We start from the raw sequence: 22215 nt of genomic DNA, 5'->3' as shown, positions 1-22215 counted from the left end.
AGGTGTAAAACGTCGAGATTTGCAAAAATCTCGATTTTTTTTTGCACGATTACAAGACTTTCTCTATACTTCATATATACGAGAAAGCAAAAAGACAGAAAATAAAAATAAACCGGGAGTGATCTCCCCTAAACTTTCTCGAATATTCTAATATAACACTATGAAGATGGCAACTCGGGATATAGAGTCTAGACTTCTAGACATAATTTTTAATCCATTTTAATTACTCAAATTTTTAAAAATAGAATATAATCTCGTAGAAAAAAGTAATGCACACCAAGTGAACGCTAAATAAAGATGTGCATAATAGTGCGCAATCTTATTAGTACTTTATAAATTTACATGCGTTTTTTGAGAAATCGGAAATAGCGTAAATAAGTACTTCCGGTCAAAGGAAATTACTCAAAATTTGACAGAAGGTAGAGAATTAGATCTTTTACTTACATATCAAATTTCATTTATCTATCTGAAATAGTACTCAAGTTATAGGCTTTTGAAAATTTCAAAGTAGAAAAAGTACCACTTCCGGTTATCGGAAATCGCTCAAAAGTTGATACGGATCTACGATTTTGATAAAATACTTATATATGAAATTTCATCAACCTAGCTGTAACGGTACTCAAGTCATCGTGTTTACACACGGACACACACACACACACACACACACACAGACACACAGACATACGGACAAGATTGCAAAATTATGTTTTTCCGTATCAGTGAGATGTAAAACGTCGTGATTTGCAAAAATCTCGATTTTTCTTTTTGCACGATTACAAGACTTTCTCTATACTTCGTATATACGAGAAAGTAAAAATGTAAAAATTGTAAAAAAAAAAAAAAAAACCGGGAGTGATCTCCCCTAAACTTTCTCGAATATTCTTATATAAAACAACAGGGATGGGAACTCGGGCGACATGATTTTTAATCCATTTTAAATACTTAAAGTTTTAAAAATAGAATAAAATCTCGTAGACAAAAGAATTGCACATCAAGTGAATGCTAAATTAAAAAAGTGCATAATAGTGCGCAATATTATTAGTACTTTAAAAATTTACATTAGTTTTTTGAGAAATCGGAAGTAGCGTTAATTACTACTTCCGGTCAATGGAAATTACTCAAAATTTAACAGAAGGTAGAGAATTAGATCGTTTACTTACAAGTGAAATTTCATTTATCTATCTGAAATAGTACTCAAGTTATAGGCTTTTGAAAAATTCAAAGTAGAAAAAGTACCACTTCCGGTTATCGGAAATCGCTCAAAAGTTGATACGGATCTACGATTTTGATAAAATACTTATATATGAAATTTCATCAACCTAGCTGTAACGGTACTCAAGTTATCGTGTTTACACACGGACAGACACACACACACACAGACATACGGACAGAATTGCAAAGCCCAGTGTTTCAGACTGGATTACGCATAAAACCTCTTAATTTTGATAAATCTGGATTGATAATTTTTGCCCGATTAAAATAAGTCCTCTATACTTCGGATGTGATGAAGGACTGAGGTGTAATACGGTGAAAATTGTTAAAATTTCAAGTGATTTTTGTGCACGATTACAATACTTTCTCTATACTTCGTATATACGAGAAAGTAAAAAAAGAATGTTTTAAACCACCCAACTAATTTTCTTGTCATTATTGATCCCTGGTCCGCACTATGTTGATTTAGGGAACGTCGGCTTTATATAAACAATATCTGGGCAGGAGGTTTTAGCTTGTGTTTATACTTAAGTTTGATATTTCGAAAGAAAAAGGTAATGAGCTGTTGATGAAAACATTAAAACATTGGTTTATATAAAAACAAACAATCACGCTATAAAATGAAATTAACTATGATTTGCACAAGGCAAATTGTTTTGCCCCCCCCCCCCCCCCCAGCCCTAAACATCCGGGGCCTCTGGCTGCAGCCCTCTCAGCCCCCGCCCCCTAAATCTGCTGCTGAACTACAGTATTAAAACATTTGATCTTTTTTTCATGCCAATTTTAATGCTGGTTTAGGTAAGCTATTAAACCATAATTAAAAAGAAAGATATATGCCTATTTTGTGTTCATTAAATGATTAAATAATAAAACAACTTTAATGTAAATTAACTGCATTTTTCTATATTTTAATTATCTTTTATAGTTTATTTTTATTACATTACGAAGTTAATAAAGCTAGATTCTCAATGAATTTTTTTCTGTAGATTGCTAAAACCTCAATTATTTGAGATAAATTTAAAGGTATATTAAATTTAACTATACTGAATTTAAAAAAGAATTATAATTCAAATTATCGTAGTTTATTTTTTCTTGTAATAACGTAATTTTAAATATTATCGTAAAAAAAAAAAAAAAAAAAAATTAAAAAAAGGGAGGTAAACAGAAAAAGTCTAAACAATAGCATAAAAACTGGATTACATACCTTAGACCACACGTGTAGAAAAATTGTTTCCTCTTTTGAGTTTTCATTGTAGTCTCCCTTAGACCACATGTTTTAAAAAATATTTTAAATAATTTCTAAAACATTTTTATTTTAAAGTAAAATAGAAAAAAAAAGTTTTTGAAACTTTATGTCTATAATACAATTAAACATTTAAATTGATTTATGGCAGACATATGAAAAAACTCACCGATATATTTTTTTTGTCTAATAACCCATTCCATTCATGTATCATTCAATTTATGTATTATTACTATATATGTGCTCTTATACATTTTTTTTTGGATTTAGCTGTTAGCCAGACAAGCTACGGTTTAGGCCAAACGCTGTATTGATGGTTGATGGTTAAAAAAAAAGCATGAGTGCATTTTTTAAAAAAAAATAATTATCTCAATTAATTTATTTTTAAAATTTCATTCTTCTTAGGAACTTTATCACAACAACATCTGGAGCTACACTTGACTTGAGATCAATAACTCTTCATCCATATTGAAAAGAGACTCCTTCGTGTGCAGTGTTTCTTCCAGACTTTTTTTCTCCGAGGGGGGGGGGGGGGGCACTTGAAATTGCCGGGGGGGGGGGGCGGTAGACTTTGTTTGGGGGGGTGGGGGTGGGCGGACAGACACTGTTAAAAGTATATATTTTCTATATAAATTATATAAATTTCATTTCTTTGGGGGGGGGGGGGGGGGTAGACATTTTCCGCCCCCCCCCCTCCGGAAGAGATGATTGGAAGAAACTCTGTTCGTGTGTTTGAGACACCTTAGGGATAAAGTCTATGGGCACAAAAATGAAAGACAGAGAATCAAGAACTTTGTAGTGTTGCAATCCCTGCTTCTATATGAGTGGACTCGAGGAAAAACAGGCTGTCTATTCCACGATCAATGAGATAGATCTACGATGGGTGGCCGAATAGAGGCGACAGGTGTATGAAAAAAATGAATTTAACAGTTAACCTAAATGTCAGCATAACTTGATTAACTTGATCAGTAAACCTGAATGTCAACATAGCTTGATTGAGTTGATCAGTTAACCAAAATGATTGACGAATATTATGGTCCGGATGGTTTGATTAGTGACTAAAAATATCCTGATCGATTAATTAATGACTCCAGTGTGGTCGGGTTGGCAAAGCTCATGGTTGTTAAACAGTAAGTCTCGAGTTCGATCTCTGCTGGTAAGTGATGCAAAGGATAGCAATTAACATCTAGGAGAGTAAACTACAAAATCAAACAACCGATGCTAACACGGCATCACTGGGCGATTGGCCTTCTAGTAAAGTTCACCGGCCAGGCTGCAAGAATTCCTAGATGAACTTCAACGGCCATGTGTTCGTGACCAAGACGAGCCAATAGATCGAAGCATCCGGCTGTGGTCGAACATGTACCCCTAGACACACCACTCAAAGCTGTGATGCCCCAAACGATCCACAAGGGTTAAATGTTTTATCTATTATATTTATCTACTTTTGTTTTAAAACACTAATACAATAATTTTACTTGAAGCTTGATCGAACATATTGTACCTATTGTGAACTTGACAACTATGGTTGAATGTAAAATGCTTGGTTGGAAAACTAAACCTAGCAATATATTTCTTTTTAAAACATCAAAATAGTTACAATTCCAATTAATATCAGTGATGTTTTTTTAATTTTCTGATCATTCAACATTTTCTCCTGGTCATTAACCTTTTAAATCTTATCGTCCAGAGAAAAAAAAATTCCGATAAAATGGAATCCAGTTTACTAGTGTCGTCTTCAAGGTATCCATGCATTAGTTTTTATTCAATATCTGTCGCTCTTGTCAAGGTATAAGGACAGTGTGGTCTAGCGCTAGACTACTAACTCGAAAGCCTCGAGTTCGGATCCCGGGCTCGAGTCTGTAGTGCGTCCCTAAGTTCACCCAGCTCTAGTGAGTACCTGACTTTCGTTAGAGAGACAAAAGTGGCTGGGTATAATGCATGACCACTCTATGTCAGAGGTCATGAAAATAGATGAACTCTACTTCATCTGCTCTATGTGGCTTGGTCACGAAAAGATGATCAGCTGATGTTAAGGTGTCGTTTAGTATGGTCTATGAGAAAAAATATTTTCTTGAATGGGTGAACTAGATATGTGTTGAATCTAGTTACATCTTTATATATTGAGTAATTTAAATAGGCATACATTAGTTGACAAAATTCCTTCCATAATAATTGTTGACATGGATAGAAAAACTTAAGCCTAAGAGAATTTTCAGAATTTTTAATATTTTAATAATCAATGTTATAAAAGTGCAAATGTTGATAATTTGAAAATAATTTAACTTTTAAGGTTACGTTTCTATTTAGTTTCATCAAGCTTAAATTATAAACTGAAGTTTCACTTTCATAGGAACAACATTGATTTGCTGTACAGATACTCTTTGACTATCTTTTAAAAACCACATTTCGTTGTATTTTGTCTTCAAAGCTTTACCGATTTAATATTTAAATAAATTGTATTTTTTAAAAACCAAATGACCTAGTAATGCCGTTTTTTTTTGCATTTTTAGTATTACAATTTAAACTTTTGTTTAGGCTTTTAAAATTTTTGTTTAGTTACCAAAAATACTAAAACGACAAATACATGAAATTGTTAGGAGTAACAAGTGACACAAACCTCTCAATAAAGTTTTCATAACCACATTGTTTTTAATAACACCGCACACAATTTTAAAAATATCTAAAGCGTCTTTCTAGAAACTTGACATTGTTGTTAGTTGCAGGAAAATACCTAAAGATAAGAGCATTCCAAATCAAGTTGTGCTTTATTATAGTATGACGGACCGTAGAGATTGTGGACATATATACATTTGATAGATGGTAAGTCGTTCTATATATATATATCAAGAGGTTTCAGAATTCAACGTGCAACAAAATTGATTTAATAGAGATTTAATTGCTAGTTATTTCTATGTTGCATTTCAAAAAGACTAAAAGCAAACATTTCGTGCATAAATTCTATCTGAATAAAACCAACAGCTGCATCGATTTTTTTTTTAAAAGAAAAAAAATGAAATCACAGATAGCAATGTCGTGTCATGTTCATACGACATGATTTATTCTAGTTTAAAACATGACTGACTTTTAAAACCTTATCTAGAAAAAAAAATATGATTAAAAAAAAAAAAATCGAAAAAAAAAAAAAACGTTTTGTCGACAGATTTTGTTTTATAATAGGAATAGATAGGTCGATGGCAGATGTGTTTCTTTAAATTTAAACCTGAAATATTGTCCAAAAAACATAACATGTTATTCTCAGCACTGTTTTAATTATACAAACAAACGACACAAACAATGATCTACAACTTTGTACAACTTTATTGACAATCGTAAATTATCTACAGATATCCGAATGTACGGACTCACGTGCAAGAGAGAAAGAACAGTACACTCGATGTAAAGTTAATTGAAGGCAACATTAGCGTCCGCCCCCATGTAGATGTTCCAGGTCAGTGAACAGGATCTCCCAGTACCTGGCGACACGGAAAGGCTTTAGTATGAACAGTTCAATAGGCTTGTTAGAGACTTGCTGAATCGTACTGTATGTACAAGCTATGTACAACATAGTGACTCTCATACCAGCTACACAGATTCTAGTGTACGTCAGCATGTCAACAAGTCTAATTCTTTCTCTCTATTCACCTCTCTCAATATATAGGTATATATATATATATATACCTATATATAAAAGTTATATATATATATATATATATATATATATATATATATATATATATATATATATATATATATATATAAGTAAATAAATAAATAAATAAAATAAAATAAAATAAAATAAAATAAAATAAAATAAAATAAAAAAAAATAAAATAAAATAAAATAAAAAAAAATAAAATAAAATAAAATAAAATAAAGTAAAGTAAAGTAAAGTAAAGTAAAGTAAAGTAAAGTAAAGTAAAATAAAATAAAATAAAATAAAATAAAATAAAATAAAATAAAATAAAATAAAATAAAATAAAATAAAATAAAATAAAATAAAATAAAATAAAATAAAATAAAATAAAATAAAATAAAATAAAATAAAATAAAATAAAATAAAATAAAATAAAATAAAATAAAATAAAATAAAATAAAATAAAATAAAATAAATAAAATAAAATAAAATAAAATAAAATAAAATAAAATAAAATAAAATAAAATAAAATAAAATAAAATAAAATAAAATAAAATAAAATAAAATTAAATTAAATTAAATTAAATTAAATTAAATTAAATAAAAAAAAAAAAATAAAATAAAATACGCAATAATTTATTATGATGTTAATAAGGCATCTAAAAATATTAAGTGACATTTGACCCCCCACCTGATAAATTCCGCTTCACTGACGATACCGTTGCCGTTGCCGTCTATCAGGCTGAAGAAGTTGACAAAGTCGTGCTCATCCAGATGGTGATCACCGTCCACGTCGTAGATGTCGTAGAGGGCGTGGGACAGGGGGCTGAGGGCGGGGACGTGGGTGTCCACGTAGCTGGTGTACTCGTGTCTGGTGATTCTGCCGTCGCCGTCGGTATCATAGCCCTGAGGAAGAAACGTGGAGGGCGTATTCGATGAATATATCAGTATCGATTTATTTTAAAGTGCCGGTGTCGTTATCGTTAGGTTGGTAAAGCTCATGGCTGCCTAACCGAAAAGTCACAATGTTTAACTCCCGGGTAGATGAGGCTCAAATGCTGAAAACAAACACTAAGAGAGAAACCTTAAAAATCAAAGAACTCCTCGCTCTTTTGTATTTTTGGTTTCTTGGATGGACAAAGGCAATGGAAGCAAATCAGAGAAGAAAGGTAGGATGAAATCGGAGTCAACCGGTCGATACGGCGTTGAGACGTTATAATTTGTGTACAATGAAATCCCGTCCAACTTTAAAATTAAGAATAGTTAATAACAGGGGATAATTGATTTGTACAAGCTTTTATATAACTTGCTTTCCTTGTCTAGATCATAACGCCCGAGCATAATTTCGGGCACTTCTAACTGACAGATACGGTTCGTGGATGGTACGTGGGTGAAAACATAAAGACAATACAACATGACATTAAATTTGACTTAATTGGTTGCCTGATTAATTTTTTATCAATTAATTAAAATTGTGTCCAAATTAGTATGTTGTCTCATCAAACTATTCCGCGCTATTAGTCACGCGTCACCACGTTCAATAGGTGAGCAATGGTTTTTAGTCATGCACATCCAGTGTAAATAAAACATGTAAAGTACTAAAAAAAAATTCATATAAAACGTTTTAATAACGATCTTTTATGTAATAATGCACTAGAAAGTAGAAAATAAATTGTACACTACTATTTAAATTACTATAAAGAAAAGCGTGGGTCTCCTCCGAAATATTAGTAAAGGTATCCAATAGATACTAAAATGACCCACGCTTTTTTAGTGAATTATTACATAAAAGCTTGTTATTAAAATGTTTTTTATGAAATTGTTTTACAAGCTTTTATTTAAATTGCTTTCTCTGTCTAGATCGAAACGGCCAAGTGAAATTTCGCGCAGATCCAGTTCAAAGTTGGCACGTGGGTCAAGACATGAAGACAATGCAATCTGACATTAAATTTGACTTAATTGGATTCGTAATGAATTTATTATGAATTAATTACATTTTTGTCTAAATTTGTAGACTGTCTCATCCATCTATACTGTATTATTATACACGCGTTATCACGTTCATTAGGTGCACCATGGTTTTTAGTCATGCAGCTCTATTGTAAATGATAATTTTAAAGTACTGAGAAATAATTTCATAAAAAGCAAGCGTTTATGTGATAATGCACTAAAAAAGTAGAAAATAAATTATACACTACTATTTAAATAACTATAAAGAAAAGCGTGGGTCATTTGAGTACCTATCGGATACCTTTACTAATATCTAGGAAGAGAACCACGCTTTTTTTAGTTATTTAAATAGTAGTGTATAATTTTTTTTCTACTTTTTAGTGCATTATAACATAAAAGCTTGTTATTAAAACGTTTTTTAAGAATTTTTTTTCCCAAAAGTTGTTAATGCGGTGGGTGGAGGGGAGGGGGGTAGTTCCGTGATGACGGATATTAATGCCTTGACATAGTACGCGTCCTGTCAGATGTTGAAAACTCACCATGAAACTGGCGTGCAGTTCAGCCTTATCCACGTTGTGGTCCATGTTTGTGTCCGTTTGCCGGAAAAGACTTGCGGCCGTCTCGTTATAGGGCTTTAAGTTGAGCTGAGCCAAGCTCAGGGCCGGTAGGCATAACAAAATTATGTAAACAATGGACATGTTGACTGAAAATATGGGTATATGAAATATGAAAAATTTTATATATATATATATATATATATATATATATATATATATATATATATATATATATATATATATATATATATATATATATATATATATATAGGCCTACATATATATATATATATATAGGCCTACATATATATATATATATATATATATATATATATATATATATATATATATATATATAATTGTGTGAGTATTGTATTTACCTTTATCTATAAACACAAACACGTAATAATAACTTATTGTTTACCTTCTAAATTATTTTACCAGACAAGTTTAAGAATATCAACAAAAAATCGTGTGTCGTAACTTTGCTAAATTTTAAAATGTTTATTTTGTTTCGGTTCTTTTATAGAAAAGCCGTCGACACTGAATGTCACATGATCGGCTACATGATCTTGCACAAAAGGACTGTCAGATAAACCAGGTATTTTTAAATGACTATCATTTAAAGTAATCAAATGACCTTCGCTGAAGTTTAAGAATTTTCATTTCGCTAGTGGACCTATTCTATAACCGGGTGTGGTGTATTAATTCTCGCATATATTAAGATGAATGGATGCCTTTACGAATACGGGTACTCTTTTGTCCCTAAGCTGATTTTTTGCTGTCAAAAAAATGTACGGTGATAAAATATTTTTTTTTTCCAATCAGTGTGCTAGATCAAAAATAAAAATAGAATGCAATGAGAACGTTTTAATAACCATCTTTTATTTAATACTGCACTGAGATTATGAATTAAATTATTTTCTGTAAATGTTGAATAATCAACAGTTGTTTAAATAACAAGAAAGAAAAGTTATTTAAATAGTAGTTTATTATTCAATATTTACAGAAAATAATTTATTTTCTACTTTTTAATGCATTATTAAAAAAATATTAAAGCACTTTTTATGCATGTTTTTTCAGTACTTTAAATTTTCTAATACAATGGGGTTTCATGACTAAAAACAATTGCGCACCCAATGAACATGAAAATGTGCGTACATAGCAGCGCCCCTACTTTATTTAGGAAATTTTAATTAATTCTTAAAAATTAATAAGGCAACCCATTTAAGTCAAATTTGATGTCAAAGTCCATTTTCATTGGATCTTGATACACATGCCAAGTTTTAAACGAATCGGTCAGTTAGAAGTGATCGAATTCTCGTTCGAGAGTTTCGATCCATGACGACAGACAGAAAGACAGATAGACAGACAGATGAAGCAAGTTAAGTAAAAAGCTTATAAAAAGACGTTTCTCAAGTTTACAAACCATAATATATAGAAATATTACATTATATAGAAAGTTTTTTGCTTGTTTAAAAAAAAAAGTATTTTAAGGAGCAGATAGTTAAGAAATGCCGCATTATTAAAGGTAGAAAAATAGAATAAAATCAACAACATTAAGCGAAAACATTGGATACCTTTAAGACACGGATGCAAAACGAGATGTTTGATAAAGAAGAAATATAATGTAAACAACGGTGTCTAATTTTACATGTATGAAATTTTCCCTCTGAATTATTCTGTCAAAGATCCAAAGTGGAACCCTCAGAATGGAGGCGAATGCTTTAGATTATGTTTTAATAATACATTTCAAAACTTCATTCTATTTTTTTCCAAATTTGGATATCTATAGCTTGGATGTAACATCCATCGAAGCTAAAGCGATGGGTTAAATACGTGAGGCGAAAATGTACATCTTATATTGGAGGTTAAAGGGAAGATACTCACAATTAATTGTCTGCCTGGCAATGCTGACACATTTGTGAATAACCATTATGACTGGAAAGATTGTTTTGGTATTTACTTTTTTAGCAGCTATTCTAGTCACAAAAGAAGTTAGAACAGGAATATAACAAACGTTTTTTTTAAAAATGTGTTGTTAGTTTATAGAACAGTAATGGGAGACAACTTATAATCGCGAAAACTAGTAAAGAGAGACAACTCGTGAAGGGAGACCACTTGTGATGGAAGAATACTTTTATTTATACATTTCTACTGTACTGGTAGTGTTTCTGTTTATGTAATTCTGAAAACATCCATCAGAAATTATGACGCTTTTTTGTTTACTTTTATTTAAATTGAGAATAATTAGTTTTTTTTTTAATTTAGGAAAGCCAAGGTTCCGTCGTGACCAGTACAAATTTCCGACCCTCTGCTTTCATCACACGCTCTGCTATAGTGACACGTCATCATAATGTATCTTTAGGTAACTGACTGGTAAAGATAACACAAACACGATGTTTCTAAAAAGATAAGACGAGATAGAGCTAGTGGAACAGACAAATGATAACAATTTAAAACTGCGTTACATTTTTGTTTTGGAAAACATCACGATCTCAGGAACAGCAACTACAATGAACCCTTTAAAAATGAAAAGCAAAACACTTTTAAAAATTTTGATTACATAATTCCTTAATTTTAAAATTTATGTAAGTTATATATATATATATTGACAAAAAGCATAACTAAATTTTGTTATTTTTTGCATTTTATTACACGATCAACTCACGATTATAAGATTGGAAACGTGGAGGAAAGCCACGTATTAAAAATAACCCAAATCAAACAACTTTCTAAATTGTGTATCTATTAAGCTAAAATCCAAATAGTTTAATAGTAATTATGACAACTTCACAATTACAATAAAATATTAATTATATTAATATTAAGAAAATAAAGCTAATCTGCTTTTTTCATGTACGTTTTGGTTGCTAAAAGATCTCATGAGAGACCAAAGCTTTTATGAAAGAAAGCAAGTTGGTTTTATTTCCATATTTCAGTGCATTTAAAAACTTGCAATTACATTTTTTTAAAAATATGTGTTTTATTTTCTTACTTTTCAGTAATTCATAAGACTACTTAGATTTAATTAAAACACCAGCAGCTCTCGATCTCTGAAAGCCGATTAGATGTCCTTTCACAACGTACGCGGCTTTTCTGGGGCCAGAAAGCAAATGCAATTCACCGAAGACAGCAAACGATGACTACTCCTTAATCTTGCTACCCCCACTCAGTTTCAAATCTTTCAAAAACTATTTTATCTCTCCCTAAAAGCATCTACTAACTTCACTTGGCTGAAAGAGTGTAAACCTTCATTTAGGATAACACTACAAATGAGACTAAAGATATTTGCGTAAAAACTCCTTCAGAAGCTTGTATCTCTAAGAGATAGTAAAAAGCCCCTACTTTAAGTCAACGCGACTCATGAAATCATCGAACCGTGGAGTAAGAGTTCACTCACGACGGTCCCCTGATCAATTGATGGCTGGCTGGTATTTTATTTTGTTATATCCGTTTAATTAGAATATAGTAGTTTTTATATCGAATTGTCTCTCTAGTTAAATAAAAAAAAAGAATAAGTATCTAGAAAGTTTGAACGAAATCAGCTTCATTAGGAATGGGTCAAAATTGATTAAAAATATTTGCCGCAAACCAACATACGGAGGTTGCGAACAAAACAAAACTTTGTATAGAGCATAAATATTATGACCTTTTATTGAATAAAAACACATTTTTTTATACATATATAATTAGTTTAATAAAAAACAATGTTACACCATTTTATTTTTACATATTATGTAAGAGATAATATGTAATTAGCTACACATTGCTAAAAAACGACAACAAAGTCAGCGTTCTTTAGCGTCCACCACCGTGAAGATGTTCGAGGTCAACAAAGAGAATCTCCCAGTATCTGCGGGGATTGGATGAAAATTGGAAATAATTATTTGAAGCACGATAGATTTTGGAAACACACTGTAAACATGTATTTTAGATTTATTCACGGCTATTGGATAAAGAGAATAAACGATTACTTAAATAAAGCTCTTAATGGATAGTATGCTTAATGTAAAAAATCATCATCTTTTCCCTTTTGTGCCCAAGACACATTAGACCAACGGCGTAGAGTTTATATGTTTTAATGACATGGGAATAAATGATAGTGTGAGTCAGGTACCCATCAGAGCTGAGCGGACTCAGAGGCATTCTACGGGCTTGAGTCCGGGATCAAAATTTCGAGACATTCGGGTTAGCAGTTTAACGCTCTATTTCCCGGCCACTCATTTCCAATATACTGCATGATTGGGACTAGATACACATTGTATTCACGTATTTAACATTCATTGTTATTGGGTAAAAAGTATAAGCAACAATATAAAACTCTTAAGATGTTGGATAGACAATGTAAACTGTTATTTAAAATGTTTGTTGACCAAAAATATTTCAATCTTTAAATTTCTTTTTTATAGAATTGGATTTTTTTTTTAAAAACTGAAAGGTAAAAACTCACTTGATAAATTCATCATCGCTGACGATTCCGTTGTTGTCGGTGTCCATTAAACCATAAAAGTTGTCGAAGTCGTGCTCGTCCAGATGGTGGTCACCGTCCACGTCGTAGATGTCGTAGAGGGCGTGGGACAGGGGGTGGAGGGCTGGGCTGTGGGCGTCCACGTAGGTGGTGTACTCGTGTCTGGTGATTCTGCCGTCGCCGTCGGTGTCGTAGGACTGATGGGAAATAAAATTATCAAGAAATAGTAAAAAAAAAGTTTTTCCCCACTTTCGGGATGGGAAACACAACTTCGTTCACGTTATTATGTACATTACCTATCAGAAATACACACACACACATAGACAAACACACACACACGCACGCACATACACACGCTCAAACGCACGGATATACGCAAGCACCCACAAACGCATTCTATTTTGCATCCCCTCCCACGGAAGTTACTTATTTAAACAAACACTCTGACCCAGTAGCGTACGCAGGGGGGGGGGGGGGGGGAGTAGGGGGAGCGGCCGCTCCCCCTCTGGCCATTTTCAGCAAAGTGGCGCCTTTTTGGAAACTTTTTAAACTCAAAGTTTTAAACAATGATATTTGTTAAAAAAATATTTTTGGTCGGCACATCTATGTAAATCACAAGATTTCTATTCATGCAGCAATTAAGCATTATTGTACTAGTCTAGTAGTGTCTACGTTTACAACACGTATTAACAGCTGCATCAGTTTGCCACTCTAAAAATAACCATTACGATGCATTGCAATGTTTAAAAAACCTCTACGGTAGTACCACTTGGCAAGAGGAGTGTTAAGTTTAAGGCAACTGTATAATGTATTTGCTTACGAATAATTGAATTAGAAAAAGTTATACATAAAACTTCACACATAATTACTTAATATATACAGTTTGAATCGTGTGATTAATTTTTTTAAAATTACAATACAGAAACAAATATAACTGATGTGGCACCTCTATTTAAATTTACTTATGAGCAAACTGCGTAGTTGTGTGGAAATTTTGACAAGGTCGACAACGTCATCACGATGAAGTAGTAGTATTCTTACAGTTTGGGCGATAGTGATTGCGATTACAAATTATATAAAACAGTTACAACCCCCTCCCCCATGGACCCCTTATACAAAAAATATTGTCATAATACCACTGCTACTTATTTAAATCTATTTCTGTAATATATATATTTGTGTAATATATATTTAATATATTTGTGTAATATATATGTTTGTTTAGAACAGTCATCTAAAAACTAACGCTATGTTCACTCTGAGTTGGTTATCTCCCCCCCCTACACACCTCACCACCACAATTGTGTAGAGCGACATTAATGTCACACCTAGGTATACACTGGGTTGGATAATTGACCTAAAGTGAACGGATATTTAGTTAAATGTAGGCTGTTATTCCGAATGTTGTTCTATTATATCGAAAAGCGTGTTTTTATACCAACTCTGATTTTAAAAACTTTCATTATGCTGTAATACTTTAGCATTTATGATGACGATATCTTAAATTCTGATTATAGACAAAAACATTTTGTAAACACGAATAGTGTTAAACAATTTCATTATATTCTAAAGTAATTATTTATTTGTTTTGACATTTATAATTAAATGTGTAGATATATACATATTTATATTAAGAGAGTGATTATTTCCCCTATATCACTTGTCTTAAATAATTTCCCAGGAATTATTATGTAAGAATTTTTTTTTACAAGAATTACAAAACAGATTGTGTTACGTTCATTGTTTTGGTTGTAGTGTATATATATATATATATATATATATATATATATATATATATATATATATATATATATATATATATATATGTTACCGAGTCTATTTACTTGCAGTGCCAAATGTTACCGAGTGTATTTACTCGTGCTATCTTTGACCAGCACACAACATCGACTACAATACAGATACTCGGAAGTGCAGGTTTACATTGATCTCTTTATTACATGAATCAATAGAAATGCTCCACATAACAATGCATCAATGTTCCACAAGAATACAATGAACCAACTGACCCCCACTGTCCTCACTAGTCCTCACATATCAGAATGCACGTGTCCATCGTTCCTATTTTCACAAATCACAACAGGTCTACACAGTTCAGTTTCCAACTCGGTTCTGCGCCTTATCGTCGTGCCGTCCTATTATATCCCACGTATTCGTAATAGTTCCCATTCGTTGCATCAGAACTATGAACTACGCAGCGGCTTTGTGTTCGTTATCAATCCACATCGTTGCGTCAGACTGTATTGCGTTCTTATCAATAGTCTCTAGTAACTACACTAGTTACATCCACCCCCGCCTTTTTTTGTGTGTTTTCAACCACAAACAACGCTTGGCGGTGCACTCCTCCAATGTCAAACGCAACACCGTAAAAAAAATTTACTGTTCCACTCACTGTCAATGTCGTCACATTCGTATAAGATTGACAGTTATCCCTATTTCAACATATCAAATGTGTCTACATCATATTCCTCAGACACAAAGCAGTTCTAGAATTCACTTCCACCCCCGCCTTTTTTCGTTTGGTGTCATCACCAGTTCACTTTTATAGCTTTTGAACAGTCTGTTCTCATCTCAGCGCGACCATGAAAGAATTGATGGTTGCTGACGAAAAATTTCGTATTCTTTCTGTTCCTCAAACTTCTCCGCGGACCACTTATCTGATGTTCTACTGTCTCTCTGCTTCTGTGAGGACCGGGATCCTCATTGTTGCAGTTATCCTCCACTTGTGTATAGCTGCTGTGCTGTTGATGGTGACATGGTTCCGGGATGGGTATGTGAATTTCCATGTGTTTCTGCCTAATGGGTGGCTACGCAGTAATACTTTGTCGTTCAGTTGGAGTGGCGGGTCTTTTGTCTGTACCCGCGGTTCTCTTCGCCGTGCTTCATGTTCTAGTCTTTCTTGTACCACCCTGTACATTTCTCTAATTCGTCTCATATGTTCATTCACATATTCCAGTGCGGTGTATGAGCCAGTCATGCTTTCCTTTTTTCCTAGGAACAAGTCAAGAGGGAGTCGAGCCTCCCGTCCGAACAGTAACATGTGTGGCGAAAAGCCGGTTGTGGCTAGTTACATATATATATATATATATATATATATATATATATATATATATATATATATATATATATATGTTTAGATTGATACAATTTTTGTTTTGTCGGCCTACATTGTGTGTTTTTTCTTATTTCTTCAGAGTGCTACTTTCAATTTATTTTACATCATAGCGAAGCAATGACATACAGCTAGTAATTATATATATATATATATATATATATATATATATATATATATATATATATATATATATATATATATATATATATATGTATATATATATATATATATACATATATATATATATATATATATATATATATATATATATATATATATATATATATATATATATATATATATATATATATATATATATATAATACACGTATATAGAACGTATTAAAAATTCGGCGCCTTTTTTATCTTTTCGCTCCCCCTACAACGAAAACCTGGATACGCCTCTGCTCTGACCACACCCCCAGACATTCTTATTAGGCTCTCCCTGCCGCGGCATTACGAAATTAACCCAACACCCCCTCCAAATATTAACATTAGAACACCCCCCCCCTCCACATACACACCCCATGACTCACCAGGAAACTGGCGTGAAGCTCAGTCTTGTCCACGTTGTTATTCATGTTCGTGTCGACCTGTAAGAAGAGCACGGCGGCCGTGACGTTATAGGGCTTCAAGTTCACGTTCTGGGCCATGGTCAAGGCCGGCAGGCAGATCAAAATAAGGTAGACGATCGACATTTTGCTCTGGAATAAAATACAATATATCTAGGTTTTATGTGCTAATCAACACAACGTTTGAAGTAGAATTTATTTTTGTTTGAGATTTTACTATGTGGTTTATAAATATAAACATTAAAAAATTGTATTTTGATATTGGAGAAAAAGAATACAGCACAAATAAAAACCGTTCTAATAATAAGATTTTAATGCATTGAAATTATAATATAAAATAAATTTTCTTTCTTTAATTTAATATGAGATCTTCTTACATTTTTTAAAAGTAATCAAGTGATATTTAATAACTATTTTTCAGTATTTAAAAGCTTGTTGTTAGAAAGGATTTTTGCTTTAGTTTCTTTTTTTTTTAAAAATCATTCATTCTGACTAAAGTTGACTCTGCAAATACAAACACAAATATTTACTATCAAGTTTGCTATGTCTAAAAGACAGTTGTCTTTCTCTTCATCGTCCGTGGTCGATGCTCATATCAACAATCACTTAGACGTGGGAAAAAACAGTTAACCATTGACTGACGATAGATCGCTAATATTTTATCTTGTTACCTCCCCTTTAGTTATCGACTCAGGTACTCTCTTAATTAAGTTTTAGTTACTAGTCTTATGTCAAGTTAGAGTAAAATTATATATTCTTGCATTGTCACGGATGGGAATGTTTATGGAAACAAATGAATTGCCCACAATAGGAAGACAAACAAACAGAAACAGAAAGACATTATGAGATTCTTAACTAATATTTTAAAAAATTTAAATTTTCAGCTGTTTTCTATATAGCAGCTGTGACTAAACCTTATAACGTTTTATATGGTTTTAAACCTAAAAAAATAACTGCCGTACAAAAATATTCAAGTTATACTCGTTAACTGTTAGAGAAATAATAAAAAACAACAAAAGTTTTACCTGTTCGTGTTAATCCGTTAAATTTATCGTTAGCATCGTTTCTTTTATACAAATCTGTCGTCACGTTATTTGCACGTGACCGTAAGATATGTGACGTAGAAACTAATTTTTTTGGGCACGATCTCCAAGAGATAGATAAACGGAACGTGTAGTCCAGACAAATGTGCAACACATAAAAAAAAAACCAAATTCATATATATATATATATATATATATATATATATATATATATATATATATATATATATATATATATATATATATATATATATATATATATATATATATATATATATATATGTCTGTGTGTGTGTGTGTGAGTTTCTGTTGTGAGTTTCCATAAGCTGACAACCTTTGCTTTTCTTCTTAAATAATTGTTTAGCCTTTTCATTAAAGAAAGAAGGTTGTCGGATACAGTTGTAGGCCATCATATCCTGCGATATTTGGAAACTGATAGTTTTTTTTAGTTGCTGCAGCTAGGATCTGTATGTACTTTACAAACACACATACACACAAAAAAACATACACAACTATATTTTCTCTCACACAGAAGATTTACGTCATTACTAAAGGGGATAACTGATAGATGGTTTAGTCATTCGTTCAGGACACTTTTCTAAACACCAGCTTATCAATGCACTGCTCGCAATGAAACAGTCCACTTTTGGTGAACTCGCGAGTTGGCCGGTCAATGTTCAAAATCAATAAAATTCCAACTACAGCCTGGTGAATGGAAGGTAATTCTGGTGCAACCTCATGGGCTATGACCATTACATACATCATCTATTGATTGTGCTTTGGAAATCCAAACATAGCCTCGGCCAGTAGTCGAGAGGGACCAGTCTCTGCCCATATTTCAGACTCTGTAGCTCACTTGACAGATCTTGTCTTTCTAAATGGAATAGCTCCACTGACCACACCTCCACATGCTCCATCTCCAACGTACCTAATGGACCCTAAGAAGAGGCTGTATCAATAAAAAAGTGGAAACCAATTGAAAATCTTAACGCGAAACAATAGCCGCGCTTGTTTCCCCATCAAACTGGGTTTCCATAAAAGCTACCGAACCTCATCCAAAATCAAGTTTAAACTCATAACGTTTCAACATCGGGACCTTGGGCTTAACTGTCACAACTCGTACATCAGATGTTTCATTGATTGCTCAGATCAACTACTTAGAACTATGTCAAAGATCAGGCAAGTAATAAATGTATCTGATTGAATAAAAATGGCCTTGTTCGTGGATAGGTGTCCTCTCTGCAACTTATATAAAAGATTTTGATCTAATATTTTCAATTATTCATTTATTAGTAAAACAATTATTTATTGGCTAACGAAACGCATTTATTGAAAAATGTATTGCGATTAAAATTAAAGTTGTGCTAAATATTATTTGTAATCGTAGACTACTTTAATGTCACCATTCCCATTGTATTAGTGATACTGATCAGAGTTTCTTCCATCAGAGTTTTTTACCACCCCCCGAACGAAATGAAATTTATATAATTTATATAGAAAATATATACTTTTAACAGTATCCGCCCCCCCCCCCCCCCCCCGAAGAAAGTCTACCGCACCCGCGAAAATTTCAAGTGGCCCCCCCCCCCCCGGAGAAAAAAGTCTGGAAGAAACACTGATACTGATTCATACGTTAATACCAAAGTACACCAAGAGTGTTGTCGTTTAACTCAAAGTTTATGTTTAGATGATCAAAACACGACCTTTTGAAAGAGATTAAGTTCTGGTTTTACACGACAAGAAAAACAATAGTAACAATTTAAAAAAATAATATAAACATTTATTATCATTTTGTTTTCGAAAACTTCAAGATCTCATTTAAACCATAATTATTTTTTTAAAATTAAGAAATAGGTCTACTTGTTTAGCCATGTTTGTTCGATAAAGTTATTCCTTACCTTAATTATTATTTTATTTTTAATTTAGTCATAAATAAAGAACCTATTCTTTTCCGAATGTTATCCTAGGATCACTACACGATAGATTATTTAAAATGTGGAAGAAGTGAAAAAAAGCAAAATAACGACTTCATTAATTAAAAAATATAGTTTATTAAGTTATAAATACAATCAGATGCAAAGAAATTATGACTACTTCAAAATGGCAATTACATATTAAATAGTTAGCGTGAGAAAATAAACACACACAAGTTAATGAGCCATGTGTGTAACTATGTGTGTCACTGTAGAAATCGTTGGTATTAGGTTTATTTAACTTCTTTCATCATCATTTTTACTTTTCACTTCTGGCAGAGCATGAAGTGTCTCTGTCGAAAGTTTCCACTCTCCACAGTCTTAAGCCCCTTTTTACAACTCTTCCAAATATGCCCCTATCCTCTCAGCCGCCTCCAGAAAGCCACGTCGTCAAGTCTACCTAGGTCTATACCTGAGTCTCTTGTCTGGGTTCCACTTCAGAAATTGTCCGGATCTATTCACAGCGTCCTTACTATGTGTGTGCCCAATCCATCGAAATTTTGTCAATGGTGTGTTTTTTTACTTTCTCGTATATACGAAGTATAGAGAAAGTCTTATAATCGTGCAAAAATATAGATTTTTGCAAATCTCGACGTTATGCACCTCCCTGAGTCGGTAAAAACATGTTTTTGCAATCTTTTCCGTATGTATGTATGTGTGTGTGTGTGTGTGTGTGTGTGTGTGTAAACACGATAACTTGAGTACCGTTACAGCTAGGTTGATGAAATTTTATATATAAGTATTATTTCAAAATCGTTGATGTGCAATTCTTTTTACTACGAGTTTCTATTCTATTTATAAAAAGTTTAATTAATTGAAAATGAATTTAAAGTCATGTCTATATCCCAATTTGCCATCCCCTGTTGATTTATGTAAGAATATTCGAGAAAGTTTAGGTGAGATCACTACCGGTTTATTTTTTAGCGCAATTTCCGTACTGGCAATTGCGATTATTAACTCGTCATTTCTGGATGGATGGATGTGCGCAGCTTTAAGTCGTATCTCCTCCTCAACGAAGCAATAACGTGGACTAGTTCCAAAAGCAAATATGTTAAGCAAGTTTCGAGGATGATTGTGGGCAAAAACAATTCCCGGAATTCCTTCCTGCATTTCCCGGAAAAGCCAAAAAACCTCGAAAAAAGGCAGTTTTTGGCCCATATCTCGGCAACCAGACCACTTAGCGACTTGAAACATTTACCAATCGATTTCTGCCATAATTTAGAACAATATTGCCGGAGAAAGCTTTTAAAAATATCCTTTCGTTCGGTCACAACATTTTTTTTTTAAATTACATAAACACTTACAAACCGATCGTTCTCCTAGCTTGAACGCACCCCAGCATTATACGTCTTGTGTTTTGTCCCCGTGTGTGCGCTTCGACAGATCTACGGGTTATGAAAGGGATGTGTCAAAATAATCTATTTTTCGCTGTCTTTTAGATCTTGCTATAAGTTTATTTTTTACTTATTAATTCAAACGTTAATTTTGTACCCTATTAATTTATTTATAATTTATATGAGAGTGATAGGGAGTTACAATTACAAGGTTTTGTTTCGCTAGGCCTAATCATTTTTTCACATTTTTTAAAAACAAACTTGATCACTATCTATTTTTAGATAACATAAGGAAATTGCGCTTAAATTGTAACTAGACTTTTTATTAACTTTTTAAAATTGTTTCCTGTCCACCATTCTCTCATGTTTTTTGTTAAATATTGTCTAGCTTTTCTTGCCTTAAAAATACTCTTTATACACCTATTTATAAAAGTATAAAAGTTTGAAATCTTTGTTGTTGATTCTGGTGTTCGCTATGTTCCTCAGCCGTAGAGTAGAACTGCTTTAATATTCAACTTCCTCACTTCTCCCTTTGTACTCAACATGTGCTGAGATTTTCTTTTGTTTCTTTAACAAAATATCTTTGCGCCTCGTCGAGTAGGTGGTGAGGGATTACTTATAGCTCAGTTGACAGATATTGTCTTTCTACACAGAACAGCCCCAATTATTTCACCTCCACATGCATTACCTTCGACATATTCCACTTCCCCTCATACTCCAACATACTCCACTTCTCCACATATTTGAACACCCAAACACATCATATTCTACATAACTCTACCTCCATCCCCTATATACTCCGCCCACCGCTCAAAATCCACATATTCAACCTATATATATATATACATACATATATATATATATATATATATATATATATATATATATATATATATATATATATATATATATATATATATATATATAATCTAGCCACTACGTTCTGAAAAGCCACCCAGAAAATTAATTTTATGGTTATTTTATGTTATTTTTTAAAAGTGTGTGACGAAAAATGTGATTAAACGTTGTAAAGTTTGTTTCAAATTCTTATGCCACGGTTATCTTTTTAGATTACTATACGAGAATACGA

At 32.4% G+C, this 22215-nt stretch overlaps 2 protein-coding genes across 2 annotated transcripts; both read right to left on the bottom strand.

The window, feature by feature from the left end:
- Window positions 1-5805: 5805 nt before the first annotated feature.
- Window positions 5806-9147, bottom strand: LOC131946158 (uncharacterized). Its single transcript, XM_059306808.1, has 4 exons — window positions 9024-9147; window positions 8582-8745; window positions 6784-6998; window positions 5806-5931 (listed from the first exon to the last, which is right to left on the bottom strand). Exons 2-4 carry the CDS (start codon window positions 8738-8740, stop codon window positions 5877-5879), a joined length of 429 nt encoding a protein of 142 aa, XP_059162791.1. The 5' UTR covers window positions 8741-8745; window positions 9024-9147; the 3' UTR covers window positions 5806-5876.
- Window positions 9148-12389: 3242 nt separating this feature from the next.
- LOC131946160 (uncharacterized) lies at window positions 12390-17874 on the bottom strand. The gene is made up of 4 exons (XM_059306810.1): window positions 17801-17874; window positions 16740-16907; window positions 13053-13267; window positions 12390-12455 (listed from the first exon to the last, which is right to left on the bottom strand). Exons 2-4 carry the CDS (start codon window positions 16899-16901, stop codon window positions 12401-12403), a joined length of 432 nt encoding a protein of 143 aa, XP_059162793.1. The 5' UTR covers window positions 16902-16907; window positions 17801-17874; the 3' UTR covers window positions 12390-12400.
- Between the last annotated feature and the right edge of the window lie 4341 nt (window positions 17875-22215).

Source organism: Physella acuta, unplaced genomic scaffold (assembly GCF_028476545.2).
Source record: "Physella acuta isolate Inbredline_101_S28 unplaced genomic scaffold, ASM2847654v3 ptg000546l, whole genome shotgun sequence".
Taxonomy (NCBI): Eukaryota; Metazoa; Mollusca; class Gastropoda; family Physidae; genus Physella; species Physella acuta.
The sequence above is the reverse complement of the archived record's forward strand: the minus strand, read 5'-3'. Positions and strand labels throughout refer to the sequence as shown.